General features: G+C 55.2%; 12 protein-coding genes across 12 annotated transcripts; 4 read left to right on the top strand and 8 right to left on the bottom strand.

Moving 5' to 3' along the window:
• Positions 1 to 2,087: 2,087 nt before the first annotated feature.
• On the bottom strand, positions 2,088 to 2,732 carry PUNSTDRAFT_42884 (uncharacterized protein; the record flags this gene model as incomplete). Its single annotated transcript, XM_007381176.1, has 4 exons — positions 2,088 to 2,138; positions 2,203 to 2,317; positions 2,373 to 2,515; positions 2,571 to 2,732. 4 exons carry the CDS (start codon positions 2,730 to 2,732, stop codon positions 2,088 to 2,090), a joined length of 471 nt encoding a protein of 156 aa, XP_007381238.1.
• Positions 2,733 to 3,151: 419 nt separating this feature from the next.
• PUNSTDRAFT_63460 (Rds1 protein) lies at positions 3,152 to 4,404 on the bottom strand (the record flags this gene model as incomplete). The annotated part of the gene is made up of 4 exons (XM_007381175.1): positions 3,152 to 3,580; positions 3,634 to 3,756; positions 3,817 to 4,212; positions 4,264 to 4,404. The coding sequence occupies 4 exons, from the start codon at positions 4,402 to 4,404 to the stop codon at positions 3,152 to 3,154; spliced, it is 1,089 nt and encodes a 362-aa protein (XP_007381237.1).
• A 991-nt stretch (positions 4,405 to 5,395) lies between these two features.
• Pslcc6 (laccase) lies at positions 5,396 to 7,480 on the bottom strand (the record flags this gene model as incomplete). Its single annotated transcript, XM_007381174.1, has 10 exons — positions 5,396 to 5,421; positions 5,476 to 5,647; positions 5,703 to 5,807; positions 5,859 to 6,431; positions 6,487 to 6,622; positions 6,674 to 6,812; positions 6,872 to 7,058; positions 7,112 to 7,180; positions 7,238 to 7,301; positions 7,350 to 7,480. 10 exons carry the CDS (start codon positions 7,478 to 7,480, stop codon positions 5,396 to 5,398), a joined length of 1,602 nt encoding a protein of 533 aa, XP_007381236.1.
• A 2,523-nt stretch (positions 7,481 to 10,003) lies between these two features.
• PUNSTDRAFT_131866 (uncharacterized protein) lies at positions 10,004 to 10,311 on the top strand (the record flags this gene model as incomplete). The annotated part of the gene is made up of 2 exons (XM_007381173.1): positions 10,004 to 10,057; positions 10,123 to 10,311. 2 exons carry the CDS (start codon positions 10,004 to 10,006, stop codon positions 10,309 to 10,311), a joined length of 243 nt encoding a protein of 80 aa, XP_007381235.1.
• A 601-nt stretch (positions 10,312 to 10,912) lies between these two features.
• Positions 10,913 to 11,894, bottom strand: PUNSTDRAFT_98918 (WD40 repeat-like protein; the record flags this gene model as incomplete). Its single annotated transcript, XM_007381172.1, has 1 exon — positions 10,913 to 11,894. The coding sequence occupies one exon, from the start codon at positions 11,892 to 11,894 to the stop codon at positions 10,986 to 10,988; it is 909 nt and encodes a 302-aa protein (XP_007381234.1). The 3' UTR covers positions 10,913 to 10,985.
• Positions 11,895 to 12,593: 699 nt separating this feature from the next.
• On the bottom strand, positions 12,594 to 13,149 carry PUNSTDRAFT_62770 (kinase-like protein; the record flags this gene model as incomplete). The annotated part of the gene is made up of 3 exons (XM_007381171.1): positions 12,594 to 12,842; positions 12,893 to 12,961; positions 13,021 to 13,149. Coding segments are annotated over 3 exons (447 nt in total), but the record flags the coding sequence as incomplete, so codon positions are not given.
• A 1,159-nt stretch (positions 13,150 to 14,308) lies between these two features.
• On the top strand, positions 14,309 to 15,512 carry PUNSTDRAFT_141980 (uncharacterized protein). Its single transcript, XM_007381170.1, has 4 exons — positions 14,309 to 14,726; positions 14,781 to 15,148; positions 15,205 to 15,255; positions 15,309 to 15,512. Exons 1-4 carry the CDS (start codon positions 14,470 to 14,472, stop codon positions 15,422 to 15,424), a joined length of 792 nt encoding a protein of 263 aa, XP_007381232.1. The 5' UTR covers positions 14,309 to 14,469; the 3' UTR covers positions 15,425 to 15,512.
• Positions 15,513 to 15,644: 132 nt separating this feature from the next.
• PUNSTDRAFT_50598 (uncharacterized protein) lies at positions 15,645 to 17,115 on the bottom strand (the record flags this gene model as incomplete). Its single annotated transcript, XM_007381169.1, has 2 exons — positions 15,645 to 16,810; positions 16,896 to 17,115. Coding segments are annotated over 2 exons (1,087 nt in total), but the record flags the coding sequence as incomplete, so codon positions are not given.
• Positions 17,116 to 17,306: 191 nt separating this feature from the next.
• Positions 17,307 to 17,952, bottom strand: PUNSTDRAFT_118980 (uncharacterized protein). The gene has a single exon (XM_007381168.1). It carries the CDS (start codon positions 17,898 to 17,900, stop codon positions 17,637 to 17,639), a length of 264 nt encoding a protein of 87 aa, XP_007381230.1. The 5' UTR covers positions 17,901 to 17,952; the 3' UTR covers positions 17,307 to 17,636.
• Positions 17,953 to 18,124: 172 nt separating this feature from the next.
• Positions 18,125 to 19,634, top strand: PUNSTDRAFT_131862 (aromatic compound dioxygenase; the record flags this gene model as incomplete). The annotated part of the gene is made up of 7 exons (XM_007381167.1): positions 18,125 to 18,424; positions 18,481 to 18,638; positions 18,695 to 18,925; positions 18,979 to 19,049; positions 19,114 to 19,157; positions 19,231 to 19,514; positions 19,571 to 19,634. 7 exons carry the CDS (start codon positions 18,125 to 18,127, stop codon positions 19,632 to 19,634), a joined length of 1,152 nt encoding a protein of 383 aa, XP_007381229.1.
• A 170-nt stretch (positions 19,635 to 19,804) lies between these two features.
• Positions 19,805 to 21,388, bottom strand: PUNSTDRAFT_42879 (nucleoside hydrolase; the record flags this gene model as incomplete). The annotated part of the gene is made up of 7 exons (XM_007381166.1): positions 19,805 to 20,090; positions 20,147 to 20,549; positions 20,612 to 20,904; positions 20,957 to 21,124; positions 21,179 to 21,203; positions 21,255 to 21,296; positions 21,373 to 21,388. 7 exons carry the CDS (start codon positions 21,386 to 21,388, stop codon positions 19,805 to 19,807), a joined length of 1,233 nt encoding a protein of 410 aa, XP_007381228.1.
• Positions 21,389 to 23,217: 1,829 nt separating this feature from the next.
• PUNSTDRAFT_141976 (guanine nucleotide binding protein beta subunit) lies at positions 23,218 to 25,856 on the top strand. The gene is made up of 5 exons (XM_007381165.1): positions 23,218 to 23,368; positions 23,428 to 23,767; positions 23,825 to 24,166; positions 24,227 to 24,706; positions 24,762 to 25,856. Exons 1-4 carry the CDS (start codon positions 23,260 to 23,262, stop codon positions 24,378 to 24,380), a joined length of 945 nt encoding a protein of 314 aa, XP_007381227.1. The 5' UTR covers positions 23,218 to 23,259; the 3' UTR covers positions 24,381 to 24,706; positions 24,762 to 25,856.
• The last annotated feature ends 761 nt before the right edge of the window (positions 25,857 to 26,617 follow it).

The raw sequence follows: 26,617 nt of genomic DNA, 5'->3' as shown, positions 1-26,617 counted from the left end.
GTTCCCCAAGCTACGCTGGCATTGAGCTTCTCCGAGCCTATGTCCAATTTCGGAGAATATCTCAAGGGCTTGATTAAGCCTTGTGATCGCCTGGTCATGCTCGTCGCGCATGCCATGGACATTGCCCAGGCTTTGTTGGCATTGCGCAACCCCGAGCCGATCTCCCATACTAGAGAACGACTCGAGAGCCCGATCGAGCGTCTCGATCGCCTTGGTATATTCGTGGCGCATGCGATAGATTTCGCCCAAGCTTTTCTGGCATTGCGCCGCCCCGATACCACGTCCGATCTTCGAAAACAGTTCGAAAGCCCGACCAAACTTCTCGATGGCCTGATCGTACTCATCGCGCATGCAGTGGATGTCGCCCAAGCTTTGCTGGCATTGCGCTATCCCGAGCTTGTCCCCAACCTCGGAGAACATTTCGAGGGCCCGATTAAGCTTCTCGATCGCCTGGATGTACTCGTTGCACATGCGAAGTATGTCTCCTAGGCTTTGCTCGCACCTGGCCATTGCCGATTGATCACCGGCGCGGGTGGACTCTTGTAGTGCAGCCTCAAGGTCGTTGTGGGCGAGCATATATTTGCCCATTCGCATCAACAATTTCGCCCGGGAAGCCAACGCGTCGGCATATGGAGCACGCACATCATACTCTGGCCAACGTGCGAGTAATACGTCGATGAGCTCGGTAGAGCACCGAGACCAGTCCTGGAAACGAGTGAACGTGAAGGCGGCCTGGGCAATGCCTGGGGGGACATTCTCCGAGCCGAGTTCCTGCCGAAACAAGTGAATGATGTTGCCAAGCTCCGGCACGAGTGTTTGGTAGGCCTGCTTGAACCCGTCGTGCCCAGGTTCCTTGTCAGCGTGTTCATCAACCAGCTGGATGTAGTACCGCACGAGTCCTTGGCGCTGGGCCACCGTGAGGGCACGGTGCTTCATGACGTGCTGACGGACAGGAGAGAGCACTTGGATGCTTCCATCGTGAGCGCTGAAAGCTAGGGCCGACGAAAACAACACCGATAAAGCTGTATCTACGTCATCCAAACCAAGGTCCATCGCAATGAGCTGTTCGATCCCCCCCTTGATACCGTCCGGCAGCTGACAAATCACGGCTAGGAGTTCCATAGCTTCCGGGACATGTTTCATTGCTGTGGAGTTCAAGGATAACGATATGGATACGTCCAAGCTCGTGAGGCGGTTTGCGGATTCGTGCTCTGCACTGAGCAAAGCGGTGGACTGCTTCTGCCACCGTCGGAGCAGACTGGAGCAGGGTAATGTCCCCTTGAGGCTCGCCAGGAGATTGATGGCCAGGGGCAAGCCACCGCAATGCTCGAGCAGTGCACCAAGATCCCGATGCTCTTCATTCGAGGTGTCGGGGTTCACCAATAGGAAAAGTTCCTTGGCGGATGCCAACGACAAGGGTTGAAGGAACACGGTCGTCCACGAGATCTCTCCCTTTGCGGGCGGAGCATCACCTCGCATGGTCACCACCAACTGTACGTTCGGTGACGTGACTAACGCGCGTAGCACGTCAGTCAGATCCGCCCGAGCTCCCCCCGTGTCCCAAGGGCTCTCGAAGTTGTCCAACACAAGGACGACCGGTCCCGCAGCTCTGAGGCAGGACACGAGTCTGGCCATAAGGTCCCCATCTTGTGTAGGGGGCTTGCCTTCCAGTACCTGGAGGATGGCAAGGACGAGAGCTGCAGCTCCTAGGATACTGTCGCAACGGATGAAACAGCAGCGATGATTCGAAGACTTGATGAGTTCGCTGTCCAAAACAGACAGTGCGACGGACGTCTTGCCAATCCCTCCCGTGCCAAGAAGGGCTACGTGTTGTTGGCTAGTGCCCATGAGCTTCCGGGCTACGTCGTCTACGACATCATCTCTTCCCAAGAAATGAGCTGGAGGGCGGGGAACGACCGAGGATACTTGGCAGCTGAGGTTCGTCGTCGCCTGAGAACGACGGAGGATTAGTGCGTGGCAGACAAGGAGAGCTATGTCTAACCTGAGGCGCATCTGTGTTCTTGCCAGCACTACGAATCGTTTCTTCGAGCTTGTTAAACCCTGCGCGCATGTCCAGCACGATATCGTTAGTGATTGCGAACTGGTAATGTAATAGAAATTAGTAAGACTCCGTAATACTGCGAAGCAAAACAATCGTACGTGAAATTGTCGAAGGGAGCTAGTGAGTCTGTCTTTGTATACCGAAATCTTCTCTCCTACGGTATCGCGCCTCAGAAGCGCCTTAGGCAGGTATCTGAAGGTGGAGGTCTGGTCGAGCTTGAGTTCTCCGAGGCCGGTTCTAACGTCCAGCAGTGTGCTGTCAAGGAGCCGAACATGATGAACCTGCAGTGTTCTAACGCCATATCACGCACCGAGCTACATCTTGGAGGCGGTTCTTCAATCGCGGAGGCACATCTTCCTCAGACTTTCCCTTTAAGATCTCCACGATGACGAACATCAATCTGAAGATATCGCGAGCGAGCTCCTTGCAGTCCTTCGTATTCTTGCGTACTTTCTGTGTATTTCCGTTGAGGAGAGGCATCCAGTCGCAGAGATTAGGTCCGGCATACCTCAACCATCTCAAGAATCTGTTTCGCAAGCTTGACTGCAGCGTGGAGGGGTTCGCAGACGAATACACCGTCCGTCAGATTCTCCAGAACGGTCAAGAACGTCTTCCCGTCCTCGAGCGCGCGGTCAATCCTCTCCTCGTTGTACTCATCACGCTTGGCCATGATGGGCGGACTACGGAGGGGAAAGTGAGAGACGAGGACTGAGTGGGCCAGGAATCATGGGCCTGCGAGTCTAATAACAGTAAGTGCATGGTGACGAAGCCAAGAAAAGACAGAGAATTACGTGGTTCTGGTGCAAGATCATGATGTGCGCCCATTGCAGAGCCTGGTTGCGGCCACATCGGGACCCTGGCTAGTCGCGGTCGATTTGAGGAGTTGTAGAGCACAACAAATCAGGACGTCTAGAAACCACACTACCATCTCAATTCAGGTAAATTTTGGTGCCGCGCTCATGATTTTCGAAAACGGCTGTAAGGCACGGACGTATCAACGGTCAGTGATTTGATGTACGTATGAATTAACGAGTTTATGATTATACATGGAAATTAATATATTATACAGTTTGATTGTTTGGCTGCGTATTATGCAGCATGGTACATTGCAGGTCCAGCAACGACGTGCTCGTTGAGCATCGTCAGATTAAACGGTGTCACGTACAAATCTTCATCGACGATCAAGACAAACACCGTAGCGTTCATCGTCGGCGCCGAGTTGCCGCCAAAGATGTTACCGCCGGGTTGATTGGTATAACCGCTCGTGCCGCTGATGTTGTACAGCGGGGTGTAGGTTGTGTTCAGCTGCGATATCCACGCAGCGTACTTGGCCTCGCCGGCGGTCGAATTGGTGATATAGGACGAGTTGTAGCCAACCTTCTTTCCTGGCTCTTCCCATACGAGATGGAGGACGTCGCCGGGCTTGGTCAGCGGGTCGGTGCGGTTGTGCGTAATGGCGGGCAATGTCGATTTACCCGCTTCGGTAGTGTTCACGAGTGGTGCACGGCTCGGATTGTTCTGGAGGGAGATATGATAAGCAACGTGCCGGGACGGGATGGGGACTATCGTACGGTGATGTTCAAACCCGGGAAATTTTGCCAATCAATGTGCGGGTTATCGGAAGGGCAGCTGACCAAATATGGCGCGAGCAGCGTCCATTGCATGGACTGCGTTATGGAATGTTGGAAATACGTCTGGACGGCAAGGTCGAGGGTCAGGGAGCGAAAGGGACGCGCGGAAAACACGATACTCACCGGCATCGGGAACAGACCCTCAAACTGGCGGAACACCATCTGCTGACGGGCCTCCGTCGCGATGGATTGCGTCAGAAGCGCTGCAGCCGGTCGCGAGTTTAGGTGCGAGAGAAAGCCGTAGGTGCCCGCTTCGCCCCAGCGCGTGAGGTCAATGGAGAAGTCGATGAACTCGCGCACGGTCTCGAAAGGGTATGTGTAGTTGCACGGCTTCGCGCCCTTGCCCTGGAGCATGTTCTGGATGAGGGTGGCGTGCCCGACCTCCTGATCGGCCATGTATTCCAGGAGGAAGCGATCTTCGGCGTTGAGTCCGGCTTCTTCGAATTCCTCCACGGAGAACTTCGCGAGGGCATGATGGAACAGGTCCAATTCGATCCATTCTTGGTTAAGTCCCAAGTTCTACGAGGATCCAGTCAGAAAGGGCAAGACGAGCGCATATAATCCACTGACCAGCGACTGGAAGTCGAAATCGCTCATGTAGACATACTCTGGCGGCGTCGAGTTCGTCCCCAGCCCGCCGGAGGGCGTGTAGGGGGCCGCCAATACAGAGCGAGCCAAAGCGATTGCAGCGAACGCACTCGAGAGATGCATTTTGGAGTGGTGGGTCTCCGGCTTGCAGAGGCGAGGAGGACAAGTGGATTGAATACGCTACACACAACCGCACACCATTTATACGCTGGCTCGGCTTCGATATTCTCCTGACCACCCTGGAGAAGAGGCGGATCATGACGCAGCACGGAGGGATCAAGTCCAATAAGAGCAGCCAGCGCTGCCTAGGAGGGCCGCCGATCGCCAGTAGCCCATATGGCATCGTCCTGGTCCAGGTTCTTCATAATTTTCGGATTCAATGGGACGTTGCCGAAGCCGTCGCGAATGTGGTGTTTCGCCTCGCTGCTAATCCGGTTTCGGCTCGCGAATGCCGTAACGGATGTATTTACCGGGGCGCACGTGTGACGTCGGAGAGGTCGCGAACCGTCGAGGGGCAGATGTCCACCCGATTCATGACAAGCAATGACGAGCGTCCTCGCAGAGCATCGTGGTGCTGGCACAGCTTAACGCCAGGAGCCTGGAATGAATTCAAGTGGACATGTTGATTGTTTCGAAGGAGGCTCAACAGAGATCATGCATCATGCATCTTACATATGATGAACGTAGAGAAGCCGGCGCTACACCGAACGCGCGAGGAGGGATTGATAAGTGCGGCAAGGTGGGCAGTCAACGGCACTTGCTAAGGGGTGTGGCTGTACATACTTACGAAGCGCAAAAGAAGCGCTCGCGGCGGCGGCTCGTCTAAGTACGGCCAAAACTGGACAGACTCAAGGAAGGTTCCTTTCATTGTCAACGAACGTTATTATACGACTGTTCAATCTTCTTGATGTGCATTCATATACACTACGCTGCACTACTTCTTTCCCCTTGCTTTTTCAATCGTAACTACTGCACCATTACAGGTAACGAAAATACGCCAAGAAAACCCCAAAATCATTTCAGACCCGTGTAGAAAGTATAGTATGCGCGTCGATAAAAGTTACAAATAGATAGGAAATCGGTAGGGATCGTCAAGTTGGCCTTGCTTAATAGTTTAGTCCTCGCCGCCGAGCTGGTCAGCTGCAAGTACGTCAGCCCTCAGAAACACTAGCGAAGGAGACGGCAGCGACTCACCGGTGAGAGCATCGTAGGTGGGGCAAAGGTTGCTCCAAGATTGGGGAACGGCGACCTTCGACGAGACGTCGCCCGTGTCCTCCGCGAAGACGACAGCGAAACCGGTCTCGAGATGCCAGTCGATGTGGCAGTGGAGGAACCAGGGACCGTAGTTATCGGTGGTGAATCGGATCTACGGGCTCGAGGGTAAGGGAAACGGGAAATACAGGATGGAACGCCGTGCTTACCGTGACGTTATCGCCCGTCTGTCCCGTGCTGACGACGTCGCGACGAGGCGGGTTGATCCAGTTGTAGTCGGATTGGCCCGAGGCGCGGACAACGTCAAAGGTGTGCTGGAAAGGGTGAGTGTTCATTCAAGACGGAGGGGAGATTGTAAGACGTACACCGTGCAAATGGAAGGGGTGAGGTCCGCCCGCGGCGGGAGCAGTCGTGCCGGCGGGGAGCGTAAGCTGGATGGTACTGTTCTTCGGGAGCGTGTAGACGCTGCCGGCGGGGAGCAAGTCCGTGGCTGATTGCGCGCCGGAGAGGATCTGGAGGAGGACCGGAACGGTGGGCGAGATGTAGGTCACGCCGTTGATGTTAAAATTGAAGTCGCCGTTGAGGTTAAAGTCGAGCGCGAGGTTGATGTTCACGTCCGCGCAGTCGACACAGCGCTGCGAGGCCGGGATCGGTGCGCCTGGGTTCTCCCGCGGGACGAGAGAGGTCTCGACGAGCGGCGCAGTCGAGTTGGCCTGCGTCGTCGTGGGCTCAACGGCGGGCGCGCCGACGTAGCGCAGGATGGCGGAGTTGATGCCGTTCGCGAAGCCTTGTGCGGCGCCGTTGTTCGGGTTTGCGCGAATCCAGTAGTTGCCGATATTCTTGTTGGCGTTCAGGATGATGGAGTAGCGTTGACCGGCGAAGATTTGGATTTGGTCGACCTGGAGGGGCTGATGGTTGACGCCGTCGACTTCGATGATCTGGCGTGAACATTGAGTCATCGTTAGGCGATACTTCTTCAGAACATATACGCACGGTGAAGTTGTGACCATCGATCTGGAAGGTGAAGTTGGGGTCACAGCTGATGGAAACCAGACGGAACCTGTAGCGCAATCCCTTGGTGACGCTGATCACGGCGAGGTTAGACGAGGGTCCCCCGGCATAGCGACCCCTGGATGAAAGAAAGTCAGCTGTAGGCACTAAGCGAGGCAACCCAACTCACAGTCCGTTAATCAATGTCGAATCCGCGACACCAACCGCGATAGTCGGGGCTACAGCATGGTACCAGTCCGCGAGCGTGATGACGGTGGATTCGTTGTCAACATCGTAAAGGGACTTGTACGGATCGAGGGGGTCGTAGACTATTTGCCGGTAGCGTCAGGTTCAGGATGACTGCAATGATTAAACCTGAGCCACTGACCAACAAGTGCACCGCGAAGACCGTCACAGTACTGGGTAGACAAGTGGGAGTGGTACCAGAAAGTGCCAGCCTGGTTGGGGACGGTGAAGTCGTACAAGAACGAGTTGCCGCTAGCAATCGGGCACTGGTTAACGAAGGCCGGGCCGTCGGCCCAGTTGGTACCCTTTTGGAAGAGACCGTGCCAGTGCTGCAAGATGATCGTGAATAGATATCCTTTGAATTTTGAAGCAGCAAACTTACGATAGTGGTGGACTTCAGCATCGTAGTGTCATTGAGCTTGTTGTTGACGTTGAGCTTGAAATGGGCGCCCTACCGAAGGACACGATTTAGAGCTTGTGACAAACATAACGAAATCAATCATCTCACCTTGGTACCGGTGATAAGTGGGCCAGGGAATGTGCCGACTCCATTCGTTCCGGCGAGAACAGTCCTGCGGAAGTTATAAGTCGATGCGCGAGGCGTTCCATAAAGATCTTACGATCGGTTGAAGCCGTCCGGCGCAAGCTCGCGGTTAACGATGTCGATAGTGGCAACAGGGCCGATGGCGGCCAAAGCCCCAAGGGCCGTGGACAAAGTCACAAAGGCAGCGAGAGGCTGGAAGCGGGCCATGGTGAATAAAGAGGTCGACGTTCCGCGAAGTGAAGAACTGGAAGTCGGATGGGAGGAAACCCGAACGGATGTCTCTGAGCGGGTTGGAGACTCCGAGCCCATCGAGCACTCCTTATATGCCTCCATCTCTTGCCTATGTCCTGGTATGAGAAGTCACTAGGCCTTCAGCCAGGTACCGTCGGACGCTTCATGACCTTGGCGGTCCCGTCCCCCGCAGTTAGGAGGCACTTCGACGCGAACGAACGATGATCGTAATGTGCGTGCGTGAGAGCGGCAATAATGCGCGATAATGTGTCCTGCTTGGCGTCGTCGGCCTGACCGACATGCCTCTGGTCGTGTTCGGCAGCCGCGCTTCACCAAAAAGGAACGAGCGATATTCACATCCGGACGTCGGGACCGCGCAGACGGAAGAAATCTCCGAGAAGTTCGTAATGAGCGATCAACTGGTGCCACGACCTTCGGACGCAACACATCAATGGCGGAAACCCGATGAAGATTATGTGGCTGCCCCGGACCCTGTCATTGTGAGAGTTGCAAGAGATAGCCCCAGATCCAGCGATGTGGGTGCATGACAGGAAAGGAAAGAGGCGGGTTTGTGCCGCATATGGTGGTGGCGAAAGGAACAGGCGACTTGTGCTTGATTATGGAACAAATGGTCAATGATAGTGTCGCAGCAAGCAGTCGTACGCGCTTTCAGGAACTCAGAAGTTACGACCTCCACAAGGGCGCTTATATTCTGATATAATTTTGTTAGAGCTGCTGGGTACGAGTGCGCAAGGGCGACTCTACCTGCGAGTCGTTCCCCAGCGGGCGCCTGAAAGCCGAAGGGATCACTGACACTCTCACGCGCGCTGGCGCACGGGTGTCTCAATAGGCAGAAAACCGACCTGAGCGATGCTCTCAGATCGCGTGAAGTCCAGGTTCACCACAAGTTCTCAGAGTCTGCCTTCACTGCCGGTCGGACGACGTTCAACCGTGATGGTGTCGGAGTAACTTTAAGATTAATCGATTGTGCCTGTTCAGTAAAAAGTAAACGGGATGATTTGCGATTGCAGTAGGTGGTTGGACTGAGATCAGCAGAGATCGTAGTGGGTGATGGGTGTGAAAGCAAAGCAGGACTCGTGGGAGAAATCTGGGTGAAGCGCCGATATCGGAATAGTTACAGGCCCGCTGCCATCCTCCTCTAGCTCACGCGTCACGGCGGCTGTCATGAACGCTCTTTCGACAAGCTGAACTTCACGTATATTTCGCTTGAGAATGCATCTGCTAACATGGAGTCAGTTGAATGACGTGATCCCCCTCAATGTTCTATACTGTGAACGGGTATGCTCGTCTGGTATTTCTGGACTCGTGTTTGACCATGACCTTACCAAGCACAGCGTTTTGCCGCTGAAGCAAGCGCCGGGAAGCATCGGGAACGAACAGGAACAGGAGGAAAGTGGTCCATCGGGTATCTATACAGGGACATCTTCGGGGGGCACAATCGGTATCTGCTGATGATGCTGACCTGTACTGTCCCTTGCCGTCCCCGCACACGCGTCGGGTTCTAACCCTAAATGGGCACCGGATCTTCGGAGGGCGACGCCCTGTTCCCATACTGTACTCCCACCGACATCTGGAGCTCTTCGTTGGCCAATGCAAGGGTTCATACTTGGGCATGGACGCAACTTCAGGGCCCTGAGATTCTCAGAGATTCTCAGGAAAGGCGCCCGGCTCAGCGATCGACAGGATCTGTCTAGCCGTGGGTTGTGAGCAACGCAGAAACGTCGGTGTCATTCTCGTCTTGGAGCTTCTACCAATGTTCTCACAGATCTACCCAGGATCTACCAAGCAGCGATGTCTGTTATCACGAATACGTCCAACCGGATATATGATGTCCCTAGAGATTAAGAGGCGTACGCTTCGGAACGATTTGTGAGTTATGTAGTGATATTTTCGAAACGAGTATGACGAAGCTCCATCTACCTAAGTTACTGTATCATCTCGACAAAACGCTCACAGGCATCATCTCCCGGGGCCGATCCGATGCGAGGTATTATCATTGCTATCCAATCCGCATCAAACGTCCCATCGAACCCCTGAGCTTTTCCTCATGCAGGCGCATGGGACGAAACGGAGGGTTGTGTCAGGTCATGAACACCGCGAAGTCGCATCCGGTGGTCGGAATCGCCATGATGTGCTTCTCGCAAATCTACTGCGGCTTCCGATCATGACGATAATCCGCCGTTGTCGCCCTGGGACGAGTACCCACGCCGTATTGCATCTTTTTTGCGCCGAAGCCCATCGCTGTCCCTGGCGTGAATATGCGCAAATCATACGCCCTTGACCATGCGGAATACCTCAGACAATCGCGCGGGCATCGCACTTGATGTTGGACATCGCAGTGTGGTGCTATCTCGTGCTGGTCCTGCACGGTCATATAAACCGAACATACTTCACGCTAGCTTATCGTGCGCACTACTCTATCGTTCTATCTCGTGCACACAACCAGACGGACTCGCCGTTGCCGACGCCGAATATATCATGAAGTGCTTCGTCTCGCTCCTCGCCTTGGCCTCTGTGGCCTTCGCCATTCCCGTACGTTATGCGTGTTCCTTGCTCGACCTTTCTTCCACACTTGTATCGACCTCACGAACTTGCAGAACCCTACCGCGACCGAAATTTCGACGGTTGAAAGTGTGACGGGTACCATCACGGACACCGCCATCCCAGCAACCTTCACCGCAATCAAGAAGTACTTCACGCTCACCGATCACTCGCCGTGGATGGTTGAGAAAACCACCGTCGTTACCTGGACCGTGACGGCGCTGCCGACCTCCACTGGCGCTTGATTTCACCTTTGACGGATGTGCGTCGTTTCAGTTCAAGAGTAGTAGCTTTGCGATTGACGAACTCCGACGCAGTATGGATATGGCGGAGTCTTATATAAATACAAACATATTGATTGCTCCGTTGAATGTTGTACTCAGTGACTCGATGCCTACTCTTGTTGCATCGCGCTCGTATCAACTGCCACACCGCCTGCCTCTGCCCGCCCACGCATCTCCAGCTCTCTACTCAGCGCAGTCCCTGGATCAAATCACTGTCGATGTTCTGTCAACTCCATCAGTGACCTGTTGCACTGTTAGCCTTCACGTATCCGCGACTCGCTCGCGTAGGCACTTGAAGTATGCTCCATCGACCGACATCTGACCTCTGTCTTCGTTCTCTGTGGTGCTCGCCCGCCTCCCCGGCTCTAGTCAAGCGGCCCTGGAGTGCATTAGGCTATCCCGTATTTGTGGGCACATACCACGTTGCTTTTGAACTACCATACATTATTGTCTCTCATCCTCAGGCATGGCGGGAAATTCGGGCACTGGTCGGTTGCAGCTTCCCGGAACGCGTTCAGGGTGCGCTACCCGTGAGATTTATTGCGGTTTCAAACAAAACAGCGGGGCGTCGATCCCTTTACGAACAAACCCGCGTGATAACGCATTATTCCACGCAAAGGGTTGCGACAAGTAAGCTAATCTATCTCCGCATCCCATACTTTGACTAGGCCGTCATCGCCTCCGGAGATGACGCGCTTTCCGTCGGGAGAGAACACGATGGACTGGACGCGACCTTCATGCCTTCCCAGTCGCGGAACTACAGCCTTTCCCGTGCGCGCATCCCATATCCAGATCGTACGGTCGTCCGAGCCCGTGACGATGTACCTTCCGTCCGGGGAAAATGCCACGGAGCCCACCGTGCCTTCGTGCCCCTGCAAGGGGCCCAGGACCGCCTTCACCGCCCGAGCGTTCCAGACCCGTGCCGTGCCATCTCCAGACCCGGACGCGACACGTTCGCCATCGTTGGAATAGGAGACGGCGCGGACGTGGTGATGGTGGGCCTGCAACGACTCTTTGACGACTTTCCCCGTGTCCACGTCCCAGATACGGACAGATTTGTCGTCGGATCCGGAGACGACGCCTTTTCCGGTGGGCGAAAACGCGACGGCCCGAACCCAATCAGTGTGGGCTCGCCAAGGTTCGCCGACGGCCCGGCCCGTGCGGGCGTCCCAGAGTCGGAGCGTGCGGTCGTGCGAGCCAGAGACAATGTGCTTGCCGTCGGGCGAGAAGGCAACGCAGGACACCGGCCCCTTATGCCCCAGAAGCGGTGTCCCGGACTGTTCGCCTGTCCGCATGTCCCAGAGCCGGACTGTCTCGTCGCGTGAGCATAAGGCGACGCGCTCTCCGTCGCGAGAGACCGAGACGCCTGTAACGGCACCGCTGTGCCCTTCGAAAGACTTCGACTCTTGTGTTTCCTCCCCCGTGACCGCGTCCGAGTTCTGTATGTATATGGTGTACTGCGCGGAAGCCCAGGCGATATATGACCCTTCTGGAGAGAGGGAAACGAAGAGTAGCAATTCAATACAACCGGGAGAAGTTCTCATCAGTAACCCTGCAAGATCGTGTCATTGATGAGACCACTTGAGTAGAGTGAAGTCATGTACGATCTGTGAGATTGCACCTGATGTCCGATACTGCTTGTGCAACTTCTGTCCTCCAGTCTTCGATAGCAGCGGCCAACGAGGCTATCAGTTTGCGTGCGATGATCCTGGCGCTGCCCGGGCTCGTGCGGGCCTTCTCGCCGAGAGCCATGACTAACGCATTAAGCTGGACCTTTTGTGGCTGGAGACGAAATTTGCCGCTCTGTTGTAGCAACTGTAGTTTCTCGTGGAGTCCCTCTTTGGTGTTTAAAGCCGCACAAGAAAGCGGATCGATGAAAATCATCAATCAGATAATATTCTGAGAGTGCGTGCGTGCTCGGGTACCGACCCGTTGTATCCGACATGAGCTCCTGAGCGATCTGAACTACGACACCGAATTCTTTATCTGAGAGTTTCTCGTCATTTGTCAGTTGGCCCACGACATCGGATACGGAAGGGCGGTCGGTGGGATCGGCTTGCCAGCAGGCCTGTATCACCGATCGCATATCGTTGTCCAGACCGCGAGCATTCTTTGGGAGCACTGGACGGGTGCCGTCCATGACCTTGGTGATCACCGCAAATATACTCTGGACGTCGTAGAAAGGGACTCTGCCGTCGAATATCTGGAAATAGTGTCATCTTTACCAAGGCTCCATCACCCCGTCAGGGCTCAGTCCGAATTGGACTCCATACCTCCCATGCGGTCATCCCAGACCCGTAAGTATCGGCCTTCATGGTCAGAACCTTGATCTCCACCTTGGGATCCAATAACTCCGGAGCCATGTAGCGCCACGTACCCCAGTTCGCAGACTCTCCTGTGGATGACACGAGCGAGCTCGTGCCCAGGATGGTAGCAGCGAGACCAAAGTCGCTCAGCAGAGCACGACCTTTTGCGTCCACGAGAACGTTGCGCTGGACCGCCCTCAGTCTGCGTTTGATTCGATCGATGATTATGAACCAACACTTTTCATGTCACCGTGTATGAGACCGTTCGCACGCATGTACTCCAGCCCATGAGCAATGTCCAGGATCTGTCGTTCTCGGGTTATGAGGGCACAGCAGTGGAACGATATGCATGGGGGGTGCATACCAGTTCTCGACGACTGGAATCCGGGAACCGCTCAAGATAAGACATGACATCACCATTTTCCATCCACTGTGAGACGATGCACGCCTGGATTCCAGAGGAGACGTCGAGAAAGGGAACAATGTTGGGATGAACAAGTCGCTTCCATATCACGGCCTCCTTGCAGAAGACCTGGATGCCTCCCTCGTTAGAGCGGGACGACGTGCGATCACGGACCCATCGTACCTTTACATATTTAGCTCAATCCCCTGCGTGCAGCCGAATGATCTTGAGCGCCACAGAGGCATCGCCATGAGTGCCTCGCCAAACGTCGGAGAATCCACCAGCGGAGTACGGCGCCTCGTCGTCCGACCTCACGATTCCCGATAATCGATATGCGGTTGGCAGCAGGCCACTTTCTCCGCAAAGACGGCTGAGCTTGCGCAAGGATGAGCGATAATCCTTGTCTATACCATCCGAAGCGTTGAGATGCTGGAAACCGTGTTGTCAGACCTCATTTAGACTTTGAATCCGACGCCGTAGAACTGCTGGCTACGTACCTGGTCCAACGGGTCTATCTGCGCCTGCAGGGCTGGATTTTCAATAGGGTGTTCCGCGCGATCCATGGATATTCCAACGCTGCGCTATCCGTCCGGGAGTCGCTTGACCGGTGTAGGGGTGGAGAGGGCAAAAGGGCCACACAATGGATGGTGTCCTACTGCTGTCGAATTTCGATGACGCCGTTGCACTCGTGAGTTGTGCTATGTAATCCCGAAGAAGGCGCTGATGCTGTCAGCATACATCCTTGTCACGAAAAGCAGTAAGAGTTTTCTGCCGGATGCTCTGAGAGGTTATGTAGAATCGAGCGGCGACAACCACGCGGGGAGTCGACAGACGTGCATTATGTAGGCTGTGTTTGTTGAATGTTGTACTCAATGACTCGATGCCTACTCTTGTTGCATCGCGAGGGAATGTTGAGTCGCAGGTGTCCAGGTGTCTCTTGAATGCCGACCTTCACAGCCACTGGATCAGCGCCATGTCACTGGCGGCGAAGGCGCAGCTTCGTCAATGCATGAGCGCCGGGCCGTAATTTAAGCGCTTTACTGCAGTTCCCTGCCGCCTTGCATGCTTCCGACCTGCGTTTGTGAGCCTCGCCCTTGTTAAATTGGCTGCTGCACGCAATTTTTGTCAATGATTACCGGCATACATTGTGCGGCTACGTTTGGGCTACGTCCTGGTGGTCAACACACGGATTTTACGACGCCAAGCTCGAGGGTCGCCATCGTACTCTCACGCGATGGCTTTTGACGTTGCGAATCTGTCAATCATCCAATACGACTGGTCCGGCGAGTTTTCGAGCGCAAAGCGGTCCATGGATGCGCTGCGAGCGCGCGCTACTTTATAGCTTTCGACATCTCGCGACGTCTTCGCCATATTTAACGATCGCGATCTGGGCGTGCTTAGCAAACGGTGATGTCCTCCTTCCCCAGCAACGTGCCAGGTCTAGGAACGGAACAGAGCCATCGTCCGAGTTGGACAGCTCTTCCTCCTGCTTACCTGGTGTCTGCTGATGGGTCTCCTGAGAAGCTGGGCGCATTGGAAACCTCGACCCCTGCACTACCGGCGCAGGTTGAACAGACCGCGTTCGACGACAAACCACGAAGAAGTTGCGACATTCCGGATTGGTGCTTGAATCCGAAGTTTTTGGGCTTTGTTTCGATACTTTTCCTGTACGATCATATCCATGCAATCTCTCCACGGTTCTGATAGTCTTCATATTCCAGTGCGTTGATAGTGTGCCTTGGTGTCTTCCTCATACCCCGGAAGCCTGCCCTCAGCTTCAATCCACCGCCGATCACTCTCATAACCGATGCCGTCGTCCCTTCTCCCCGTTTCTCCGCGCCCTCTTCGTCGAGCCGAGCCTCTTTCTCGTTCCTCGCCGACGTCAACCTCCACATCGACGTTCACAAGAATTACATCCCGACTAAGATCATGAAAGGCGCTAACCTCACCATGACCGACCTGGAGACGAAGGCAAAGGTCGGTACAGCGAAGATGGCAAGCGTGAAGATCAAGCCGCATGGGCATGCAGATCTGCAGGTGCCCATGAACTTCACGTACGTAGCGAAGAAGAACGGCGACGATCCAACTTGTGAGCCATCATTACCGCCTCGAGCCACGGTTCCACCAATATGTACCGTATTACAGGGACAAAGTGGCACGACGCTTGTCAAGGATCCGCGAATGTTACTCGACCAGGTTAGTGCCCACATACCTGCGCCATTGCCTCTGCTTATTTTCTCCCACCACAGCTCTTGACATCCAGCTGCACGCCAGTATGAAGATATCGCTGCACCACGGCCCTATTAAAGTCAGCGCAACACTCAGGGGTGTCTTTTGCCCCTTAGAGCTTCCATCCGGGTTCTAACTCTGTTGCATCGTCTACGGCTCTTTGCGAAGGCCATATATTATCCGTGGTATCATACCCCACCTCCGTGACATATCGCACAAATGCCCTTACATCCTGGTGTACCAGTATTACAACATACGATATCATGAATTAGTAGCCAAACAGGAACTAACACAAAATAAAGATGAAGTCGTATATGGCCATACATGTATGCACGTCCGTGGAATATTGAGGTAGATGTGCATCTCGATGACGGAAAAGTGGTGTGAAAATGTATAGGAAAACACGACCATAAATAAATACAACAGTAGGACAGATCACGCATACAGTAGTGGAAGCACGGCTGCGTCGTATATGGGAGGGGAAAACGAGCGGTGGTGGTAGCAGGGTGGGCGTAGCGAGCGTATGGATGCAACGAGGCGGCGGCCATAGGCGAATACACGAGTCCAAATAGATATTATGCAAGAAGCCGAAAGGAATGTCGAAAGAGGTTCGTCCCGGGGTCGTGTACGTGAAAGGGTATGAAAGCGGCATACGTCAAGACAGAATAGATCTGCCGCTCGATGACCCATCCTGAGGCATTAAGGCGACCCGCGCGGTTGCGGAGGAGTTGAGCGTGCCCGAATTGGACGTCGGAAGCTTCGAGGGCCCATCTTTGCTGACCGTGCGCTCGGCCCGTTCGCTAGGTTCTGAGTCCATCCGCGATGAGGCATCGTAACGGATCTTGCCGGCAGCTGCGGCCATGCGACTTTCGATGAAAGCCCTGTCCTCATCGTCGTCCGAGCCCTCGCCGTCTTCGAGCTGGTCGTGCTCGTCGTCGTCCAGGTCCCGTCCGACGAAATCGGACATCGGGCTAACGCCGCGAGAATCCACATGTCGCGAGCGACGACGCTGGGGAGCGAGGCGTGAAGGGTATTCGTCGGGGTGCGACCGGTATAGCCGGTCACTATCGGGGTGAAGGTGGTGCCAGTGAGTGCCTCCGTCGTCTTCCCACGGTCGAAGAGGGCCCGGGCGTGCACGTGTGTCCGGGAGGGGCGAAGACATTGTCGCCGCGAGGGGAACGGCGAGCGTGGACGGGCCCGGTACGGGCAGGCCGTCTCTACCGTTAAAGAACGGCGATGCGGGATGCGAGTGGGAGAGGCCGTCGAGGTGGTGTGGCGCGAACGCAGCGTCGGGATTGAGGCGATGGTCGTTGGGCGATTTGCGCGGATGAGAAGGGCCAGCGACGGAGCCCAGATCGGGATGATCCGCTGTGGTCGGATGCGGCGGCGAAGGGCGGGGATGCTCGTACAGGTCCTGGAAGGAGGCGGGGGTATGGCTGTTGATGAACGCCGTCTGTTGGAAGCGGGCGAGCGCCTGGGATGTAGCAGCGAGGTGGTGCATCAGGTCGTTGGTAGCCTCGACCTGCGGCGAGGCACAAATATGCACACGATCAGAGCCCGGCCGTCGACTGTTGCACCTCGCGAGGGCACAAACGGATGGGGCTCACCGTTTGAGGGGAAAACGAGAGGCCCGAGCCCCCCGTTGCAAGGGCCTGCTGCCGGACGGCATCGAGCTCCTGCCTCAGGCGGATGTTCTCGGCGTCGACCTTGCGGACGCGGTCCTCGAGGTCGGCGATGTAGGCGGCCTTGCGTGCGCGGTAGGCGCGCTGGGTGACGAGGGAGCGCGAGACGGGGATGGTGAGGTCCTTCTTGCGGCCCCGAGTCATGCTGGGCGGTGTGGATAGAGGGAGAGCAGCCTCGCCCGATTTTGATAATGCTCAAATTGTCGTTGAGTAAGCACTCCGAGGCACTCCGTCGCCGGAATGTTGGCACGTGTTGCGCAGATCCCGTCAAATTCACCATCACACACCTTGTCTTCAACCACCGCCGTGCTCTATCTTGCCGGACCATGCTACATACCGCATACGATCTAGCTGGCTGTCTTTCGAAAGTCGCTGTCAATACCAGGCATGGTGCCGAAAAGATACCAACGATCGGTTGATATCTCGAGGGAACCTCGGAAATCGTGCCCATGGAATAAGCGCTACCGTTTTCACCAGGTCGTCGTTCCCAGAGCATGACCTCCCATCATGGAGCGAGTTGTTTCCGCAGGAGTTCTTCTCCATGGCAAGGCTCCATTGTGATGGTCGACCTTATGGTACAGGACGGATACCAGTCACCACCTCTTGGGATCATCCCGAACAACGCACCACAAACAGAGCTCGCGTTGTTCCTAATTATAAAGCTGGTCACTTCGACGTCGATACGCGCGCCAATCTTTGCATATGTCTCACATTGTTGCATTGCTGTCGGCTGCCTATGTTGCTTCTCCGATCGCGGTGAGTGGCTGTACCGGTACCGCACGAAAAACCGTCATTGTCAAAGCTGGACATTGACGGCAACACGTGCTTCAGCATTGGCCCGCCGCAGTACGGTGCCCCGGCCTCCCCGGTTTCATGGCCGCCGTGCAACGTCTCTTCTTCTTGAGCGTTAGCCAATCGCACGGCCTGCATTCTGCGAAGGCGCAAGAGACACCGGAACTAATGAAAGTCCATCCATCCGATGCTGGGCAGGCTACCGTCCACGACGTCAGAAAACTCGCTGCCCATGTCAACCGGCGGCCTCTACGCCAAGAGATGCCCTTCATGACCCTGACCGCTCTCCAATATAAAATGGCTATACGAGTCTCAGCAAAAATCAGCCCTACGGAACTCCAATCTTCACTCCTCTACTCGACATGAGATTTTTCACCACCCTTGCTTCCGTCCTCGTGAGCGCAGCCGCTTTTCGGGCCGTTTCCGCCCATGACGACCACGACATGACGGCTGAAGAGCTCGTTGAATACCGCCGAAACTTTGCGGTTAGCACGCGCGAACTCCACACGCGATGCGGCTCCCAAATCGCCGCCCGTCGCGCAAAGCGTCATGCGGAGCGCCGTCGTGCTGCCGGAGCGCTCGGCAAGCGCGCCATCCTTCCGCGCGATGACGGCCTGGTTGGCAACAACGCGTCTTGCCAGCTCACGCCCGAGGTGACACAGGTACAGTGACCAATTGTAGTCTCATGATTCGTGATACCGATCCCAAAGTTCCGCAGGGCCCGTATCATATCCTCGGCGAGCTAGTCCGTCAGAACATCACGCAGGGCCAGGGCGGAGTGCCTCTCCAAGTTGAGGCCGACTTCGTGGACTACGAGACCTGCGAACCGGTCATTGCTTGGATTGACGCCTGGCACGCCAACGCAACCGGCTATTAGTAAGACACCCTTGTCTCTAATCTGGTACTGCATGGATACTGACGTTTGAGCTTAGCTCCGGATACATCGCAGAGACCGGATCTGCGCTCTCAGGCGGCGGAGGGTTCTCAGGAGCAGGAGGCTCGGGCCCTGGCGGCGACAACTCGTCCATGTCTATCACCGGCAGCATGTCCATGATGCCAACCGCTACCGGCGGCAATGCTTCGACCACCACATCAGCCTCGTATGACTACACATCCGGAGCCGATTCCACCTCTGCCGGTTCCATGTTGGATACGGATGTTGAGTGAGTGCCGCCGGCTCCGATGGACGCGTTCCCCGCTGATACGATTTCATTAGCGACGAGGAGAACTTCTTGCGCGGCGCGTTCTACACGGACCCGAACGGCCACTTGACGATGTACAGCATCGGTAGGTCACCCTGTCCCGCGGGTTGCTTCCGTAGCCCGTTCTCACGAGTGATCCGTGATCACAGTTCCGGGATGGTATAGTGGCCGCGCGCCCCACTTCCATATCAAGGTAAGTTTCTTACTGCAGATAGCAGGGGCACTGTCATAGGCTGTATGGTATGGTAACGCGCGTCTCTGCGAAGGTTTATCCCGAGGGTTATCTCGCCGACAACGGATCGTTCTTCGCGAATGGCAGCGCCGTGCACACTGGCCAGTTCTTCTTCGACATGGATTTCTACGCGGAGGTCGCAGCGCTGTCGCCGTACAGCTCGAACTCGATTTCGTGGGAGAACGCGACGAAGAACGCGGACGACCAGTGGTACCCTTACCAGTCAGCAGAGGACTATAACGCCGACATGGAAATAACGTACATCGGCGAGACGCTCCAGGAGGGTGTTATCGGCGAGATCGTCGTCGGATTAAACATGTGAGCACCGCCCCACGATTCTCTCTACTTCATTGAGCTGATAACGTGTTCATAAGGTCCTGGCAAAGCCCTCAGCTTTCTACCCAATGGTGGGTCAACAACAGCACCGATAGCGACTAAGGCTACGAATATCTTCCGATCACGACTGTACATGACATACAACACGAACATATTTTGGCTATCATCCAAGACCCGTTCCTATCTTTAGTCTGACGTCTTTCCTTGCCTGCGATTCATCCATAAGGCGCCGAATACCCGAAGGATGCTTCACAACCAATATTTGTTTTCTTCTACTCGCGTCTGATACCCCACACGCGCTGAAATAGCAAATTCGCGGCTGTGTCGAATCCAGGTGTTTGCACAACGCATGCTACGCCCCGTCCGTGGTCTTGTTTGGCAGAGTCGGCTTCTACCTCAACCTCTGCAGGCACTGCCAATGACTCGAAATTGTCAGGGTTGATCGTCTGTGAGTGTTCGAGCTCGGCCTGAGCTTGGGCTCGGTTGACGCCAGGGGCGTACGCTCCAGCATCTTCCCGACGGTCGACCACAAGCATACCACGCGTTATTTCGCCGAATCTATGAACTCCCTCAGCGGCCTACTCATGGCGTGTAGGTTCAACACATGAGCTTACCTCTCGACCTCGAACTTGCGTTCAGTCGCCCTCCAACCTTCTTGCAATTGCGGAATACCGCCGACGGTTTCGTTTTCGACAGGAGGATTCTCGATCGCGCACCACACCGCCACGGGGTCGTGCAACTCAATGGCATCCTTGCCAAACTCGAGCATCACCTCTCGGGCACGTTCAAGCCAGCTGCTGGTGAAGTGCGTCAAGGGAGGCTTGCCCCCAGGGATAGAAGGGGTCCCTGTGTTCCGGAACGCGGGGTCGACCTTCTCGATATAGTCCGCAAAGCGCATCTCGTGCGGCGTGGTGATGTCGAGCGGGAGAAGAACAAAACGCTCTAAGGGGAAGCCCTTGGCGTTGTCGGCCGGCATCAGCAATTCTTTCACCGCGAATGGATCAGCGAAAAAATTGACTGTTCGAAGAAGCGCTGAATCAGTGACGTGTGAGGTAGTATATAATAGCAAATGAGCGCACACTCTGCGACTGGGGAGGTATTTCCGGGAACGTCCAAGGCACCGCCCATGGTAATGACCCGTCCTATGCGTTCCCTCACGATTGTGGCGTTGGTGCGCAGTGCTAGCGCAAGGTTTGTGAGGGGGCCAAGGGCCACGTAAGAGACACTCCTGCTGGACCGAGCTTGCAAGATGTCGAGGACCACCTCCGAACCGGGTTTCGCGGACAAGTTGAGATATGGGTGCACACCTGAAGCATCTGGTGCCACAACGTTCAGTTCAGGATGCCGTCCTTGGATGTTTCCGAGGCCATCCCTGAGAGGGCGTGGATGAGCGCCGAAATAGTATCGCACGGAAAACGACCAACCTTCCATGGAAATATTGAGCGCTGTGCAGAGCGCCTTCCAGGGGCAAATCTGTACCCCGTGCCAAGACAGGCTTCCTATTCGGGTCGAAGTTGGGATAACGTTCGCGCTCCTCGGGAAATGACTCCAGATGGCGCTCGAGGGCTTGGTAAATCTTGAAGATATTGAGACTGCGATAGCAACGGGTTATCCAAGTCTTGACTAGTCGCAAATAAACGACATACTACGACGAATCAACATCCGTGTTGCCTAATTGTAGATGATGAGTCAATGATTTAGGTCTGCAAGCATCGCGCGCACCGAAAGACACGATGATGGCCAGAATCTCGAGTTCAGGAGATGCTAGGGCAAGTAGTCTATTTTCGTGACACAATCCGTATGTCAAGAACAGTAATCTGCTTGTGTTGGTAGCTCCTACATCGCGAGAGCGTCATCGATACCAGGGTCGGTGTCAACTGGCGTCCGTATCTGACGCGTCAGCGAGATTCAGAATATCTCAGTTTCAAACAAACTAATGACGGGGGTTCTGCGAGTTGATTCGCCTGTGCTCATCACCAATCGGACCAGATATTGACGAGCAAATGATGAGCAGAGTCACGGAACCGATAACTTGAACTAGCTGAACGGTCTTTGGGCCCTACGCCGCCGCCCAATCACATGACAGGTGCGCTTCGTTGTCGGTTCTCGCGGTTAGCTTGGTGCGGCGAGCCGTATACAGCGTATCCGCGATGCGACTTCATCGTCCCGCGGGCGGAGAACAGCCGTTCTACTGGGAACAGTCGTGAATTATAAATTACTAGGTTATCGATCTGTCAGTTTCTTGGTCATTATGAACAATCATTTCTGAAAGAATGCTATCTAGCCTGATTTGAGATGGTCACGAACAGAAGCGAGGATACTACGCAGAGCATCCCGGGAATACTTAGCGAACCAAGGATTTCGTCGAATATAACGGTGTATTCCAGACCGGTCCCACTTGAAGGTCATGCTGACGATTTCCTACGGCAAAGCATCTCCATCGAGTCATTGACCCATGGTTAACACACCGGCGTACTTCCAACAGCGTTGCGCAGATATTCTCTGGTCTTGCACAGACGATGTTCGCGGGAGATCAATGTGCAATAATCACGGTGAGGATAGGCATTGACAGAGGTATGGTACACGATAATAGTGAATAGTACGTGCTGGGAATGATTCAGAAAGGATCCGACTGGTGAATCATCAGCGCTCACAACCCGTCGCTTTTCAGCCAGTCATGCGCTCTGCTGAGTCCCTTGGGAACTCCACGCGGACCGTTCAGCAGCGATGGGTCAAGAACCTGGAGGAACATCGAGGTGCGTCAGCGGATGATCATAGCAATTAACGAGACAACATAAAACTCGTGTGTTGAAAGATCAGACATCCAAAGGAAGGTCTATTATAACCCGCATCACGCCAACCCTCGCTTCCCGCCCAGCGCACCCGGAGGCGGCCCACACGCGCCAACGTTAGATGGGTTCAACGCGGCGCGGGGGAATATAGACGTTCCGCATTGAGGGAGTACTCCGAGGAGGGCGCTAGAGTGGAAACTGCGAATAGAACGGAAAATTCATCATGAAACACGACGAGGGCACTGTGCTAAATGATATGGAAGTACCATCTCACCTCTTGCAGCAGATACGACTAGTCACGTCAACATGTCTACTAAAAAGCGAGTTAGAATATGGATTGAGGTGACGTGACAGTTATGAAGGCGAGAGCATCAGACGAAATGGCACTGGCAAGTACACTGTGCGCTCCGTAAAGCGCTAGTCCGTTGCGAACGGACTGCTCTATTCCTCGGCATGGTCGTATAGGACGGGGAAGAGAATGAAAGTCATCTCTTGCGAGAGAAGGAAGAGAACTAATGCCGGGGAAACACAGACCCACCAATGTAAAAAGGCAACATCCAGAGGAACAAGCGGTGCAATATGCTGCGACACGATCGCGTCTGCATGGAACACGCGTTAGCAAAAGCAGCAACAAGCAAGGATGTACAAGGTGTCAGAGATCTTGGTGATAATTGATGGTCTCATAGGGCGAACCCTCTGAAGTAGCAAATATTTCTGATACATCATTCAAAGAAACGAGGGGGGTGTAAAGAACGAAGCGAAGGCACTCACCAGCTGCGTGACCGCGTCGTGAGGAGAAGACGTTTGGGCGCGACATTCTTATACGCATGGAGCGTGGGTAACAGCTGTGTAGTTCTCACGCCCGGGTCTCTCTGCAACCCTCCCCTCCATCTCCAAAATCACTCAAGTCTTGTCGGCGGCAAACGTCCAACATCATGTCTGAGAGCTTGCGTTTCCTCGGGTCCCTGTCGGGCCACAAAGGATGGGTTACCGCCATCGCGACCTCTTCGGAGAACCCGGACATGATCTTGACGGCCTCTCGCGGTGAGTCCTCATCAGTCCGCTTTCGCATTACCACAATATCTCATTCGTGCTGTCGGTAGACAAGACCATCATCGTTTGGCAACTCACACGCGATGAGGACTCCTACGGTTACCCGAAGCGCATATTGAAGGGCCACAACCACTTCGTTTCCGACGTCGTCATTTCCTCCGATGGCCAGTTCGCACTGTCCTCGTCATGGGACCACACGCTTCGCCTGTGGGACCTCAACACCGGCGCTACCACCCGCCGATTCGTCGGCCACACCTCCGATGTACTTTCCGTTTCGTTCAGCGCGGACAACAGGCAAATCGTCTCCGGCTCGCGCGACAAGACAATCAAGCTCTGGAACACGCTCGGCGAGTGCAAGTACGACATCAAGGAGGATGGTCACACCGAGTGGTATGAGCTCTGCAGCTACTATGAAGTACGCGATACTGAGTAGCCTGGCCTGTGAAGGGTGTCCTGCGTTCGCTTCAGTCCGAACGTAATGAACCCCGTCATTGTCTCTTGTGGCTGGGACAAGGTCGTCAAGGTTTGGGAACTGCAGAAGTTCAAGCTCAAAACCAACCACTACGGCCACACCGGATATATCAACACGATCTCCGTCTCCCCTGACGGCTCGCTGGCGGCGTCAGGAGGCAAGGACGGTATCACCATGCTCTGGGATCTGAATGAGGGCAAGCACTTGTACTCGCTCGAAGCTGGCGACGTCGTCAATGCCCTTGTCTTCTCGCCTAACCGCTATTGGCTCTGCGCGGCCACTGCGGCCTGCGTCAAGATTTTCGACCTTGAGAGCAAGTGAGTCGCTGCAGTTCGCTATCGCACGCCGCCGTGTTTATCAAACCCAACTCTCACCAGGTCCATTGTCGATGAACTAACGCCCGAGATCGACACCTCGAGCAAAAACGTTCGCAAGCCTGAATGCGTCTCGATCGCCTGGTCCGCGGACGGCCAGACTCTCTTCGGTGGCTTCACCGACGACCAGGTCCGCGTGTGGACCGTATCAGCATGAGAAGTTCAGACTTGTCGTAGAATGGGAGGGGGGGGGGGGGGCGTGCGGGAGTGCTCATTGTATGACTCAGGGGTTCTTATGATATTGTGTCATGCTGTATCCATGAAAATTCTGCCAGTCCCCGCATCAGAGGCGTCCACTCATGGACTGATTTGCCAAACAGAGGAAAGCTGGTTGTGCTTGTTCCGTCACATGATATAGATGATGAGTTGTCAATATTTATGGCTACTACTCCTTGAGCTTCTCGACGAGCTGGGGTACAACCTCGAAAAGGTCGGCAACGAGCCCGACGTCGGCCACCTGGAATATGGGAGCATCCGGGTCCTGTACACGGCGCAGTGAGGAGGCGGCATCTTTAGTGATTGTGAAGCTCCTTTACCTTGTTCACCGCAACGATCATCTTGGAATCCTTCATGCCGGCGAGATGTTGGATTGCACCGGATATACCGAAGGCCATGTACAGCTCCGGTGCGACGACTTTTCCGGTTTGTCCAACTTGAAGCGAGTTGTCCGCATAACCCGCGTCAACAGCCGCACGCGATGCGCCGACAGCAGCGCCCAAGAGATCCGCAAGGGGGTACAGCGTCGACTCGAACGTCTCCGCGTTCTTGAGCGCACGTCCGCCGGATACGACGCGGGACGCGGCACCCAGCTCTGGCCGGTCGGATTTGGTGAGCGAGGTGCTGACGTGCTGGATCGGAGGGTCGGATACCTCGACGGCGTCGAGGGGCTTGACCTCCGCCTCCGAGCCGCCCTCCTTCGCGGCGGCGAAGGCGGTCGAGCGGACGGTGAAAAACTTGATCGGGATGGAGGACGGCGCCTTGACGGTCGCGACCGCGTTTCCTGCGTAGATGGGCCGCGTAAAGGTCGTGCTATTAGACGAGGCGTCGTGCTCGAGCGAGGTGATGTCGGAGACGGCCGGGATGTCGAGCTTGGCCGCTACGCGGGGGAGTATCGATTTCGCGGAAGACGAGTGGGCAGATACTACATGCGTGAAGGGGGATGACGATAGCAACTGTAGGAGGAGGGGAGTGACCACCTCCGGGAGAGGGGTCGAGTATTGTGGGGAGCCCGCATGCAGAATGGATGTGATTCCGTCCAGTCTGCATCTCTGGGATCAGTTTCAGCGTAGAGGTGCCGGATAGATTAGCGCTCTCACTTCTTCGCCGAATCTACAGCACCTTTGACGTCTTCCGGAGATCCGACGATGAGCCCGGTCACTTCTCCGCCAAGTTGCTTTGCGGCGGTGAGCGCAGACAGAGAACCCGAATCAAGCGTGCCTGCCCGATGTTCTAGGAAGACTAGCGCATGAGGGGACGATGCAGTAGCATAACCCCGAGACACTCTTGTATACAGATTCCTGGGTGCCAGTCGTGCCCGGAACATAGTTGCGAGGAGACGCCGAGATAGGATGCGTTGCAACGAGAACAGGCTCTGTGCTGATACGATGATTCGGTACTCGGTACTCAGTGGTGGTGGTGGTAGGTAGGTAGGTAGGTAGATTGCCGACGAGGTCCCGGTAGCGGAACAGCCGGTTGCTGCGCTGCACGTACGCCACTCGTGCAGTCGACAGCGTGCCAAGCAGCTCGACGGTTTTCGTGAGCTGATTAGGCCGACCGCACCGTCTCACCACCGGCACCAAAAAATCCTAGGTACATGTGTACATACAGTGCTATGTAATGTATGCTAGGCAAGCCGTCTTCAGCTTACTGGTGGAAGTCCGGCTCCTCGTCAGTGCGTTAAAAACCCCGTCCACCCCGCAAAACCGCTTGGGAAAAAAGCGGGGTGGGGGGAAAAGCATCGTCGAAGGAAACACGGACCTACCACGGCAGTCAAGCGCAATGGGCAGGGTAAGGCGTTTCTAATGCACTGTCTAAATATGTGTATAGGCCGGAAGTACCGCGTAGTTGTCCCACTCTGAGTGTTTTCACGATAGTCGGTGTAGCAAGAGTTGTACACCGGCGACGAACGAGGCGACGGGCGAATCATGAAATCGTCCGTAGTGGCCATATACGGTAGTGAACACAGCGAGTCCGCCGAAGCAGAGTGAAAAGAAAAGTGTAGCAAAGTATAATAGTTATTCCTCCGCTTTGGCAATGGAGTCAACCTCATCGTCACTCGACCCCTCGCCTTCCCGAAGCCCGAAGTCGCCGTGTAAGGTCCCCACGGTAGGGGGAGGCGGGACTGAGTGCGTGATATGCGCAGGGTAAAAGGGTGGAGCGGCATCGAATATACGC

The sequence above is a fragment of the Punctularia strigosozonata genome (genome assembly GCF_000264995.1).
Source record: "Punctularia strigosozonata HHB-11173 SS5 unplaced genomic scaffold PUNSTscaffold_3, whole genome shotgun sequence".
Lineage (NCBI taxonomy): Eukaryota > Fungi > Basidiomycota > Agaricomycetes > Corticiales > Punctulariaceae > Punctularia > Punctularia strigosozonata.
Note: the sequence above shows the minus strand (reverse complement) of the source record. Positions and strands in the feature narration are given on the sequence as shown.

Bases quoted from the DNA above. Each gene is read 5' to 3' on its own strand.
- PUNSTDRAFT_141980 (XM_007381170.1), top strand. From the start codon at position 14,470: ATGTCCTCCTTCCCCAGCAACGTGCCAGGTCTAGGAACGGAACAGAGC. The intron at 14,727-14,780 runs GTACGATCATAT...TTCATATTCCAG, and splicing joins TTTGTTTCGATACTTTTCCT to TGCGTTGATAGTGTGCCTTG. The intron at 15,149-15,204 runs GTGAGCCATCAT...ACCGTATTACAG, and splicing joins GAACGGCGACGATCCAACTT to GGACAAAGTGGCACGACGCT.
- PUNSTDRAFT_118980 (XM_007381168.1), bottom strand. From the start codon at position 17,900: ATGCAGGCCGTGCGATTGGCTAACGCTCAAGAAGAAGAGACGTTGCAC.
- PUNSTDRAFT_141976 (XM_007381165.1), top strand. From the start codon at position 23,260: ATGTCTGAGAGCTTGCGTTTCCTCGGGTCCCTGTCGGGCCACAAAGGA. The intron at 23,768-23,824 runs GTATGAGCTCTG...TGGCCTGTGAAG, and splicing joins GAGGATGGTCACACCGAGTG to GGTGTCCTGCGTTCGCTTCA. The intron at 24,167-24,226 runs GTGAGTCGCTGC...AACTCTCACCAG, and splicing joins ATTTTCGACCTTGAGAGCAA to GTCCATTGTCGATGAACTAA.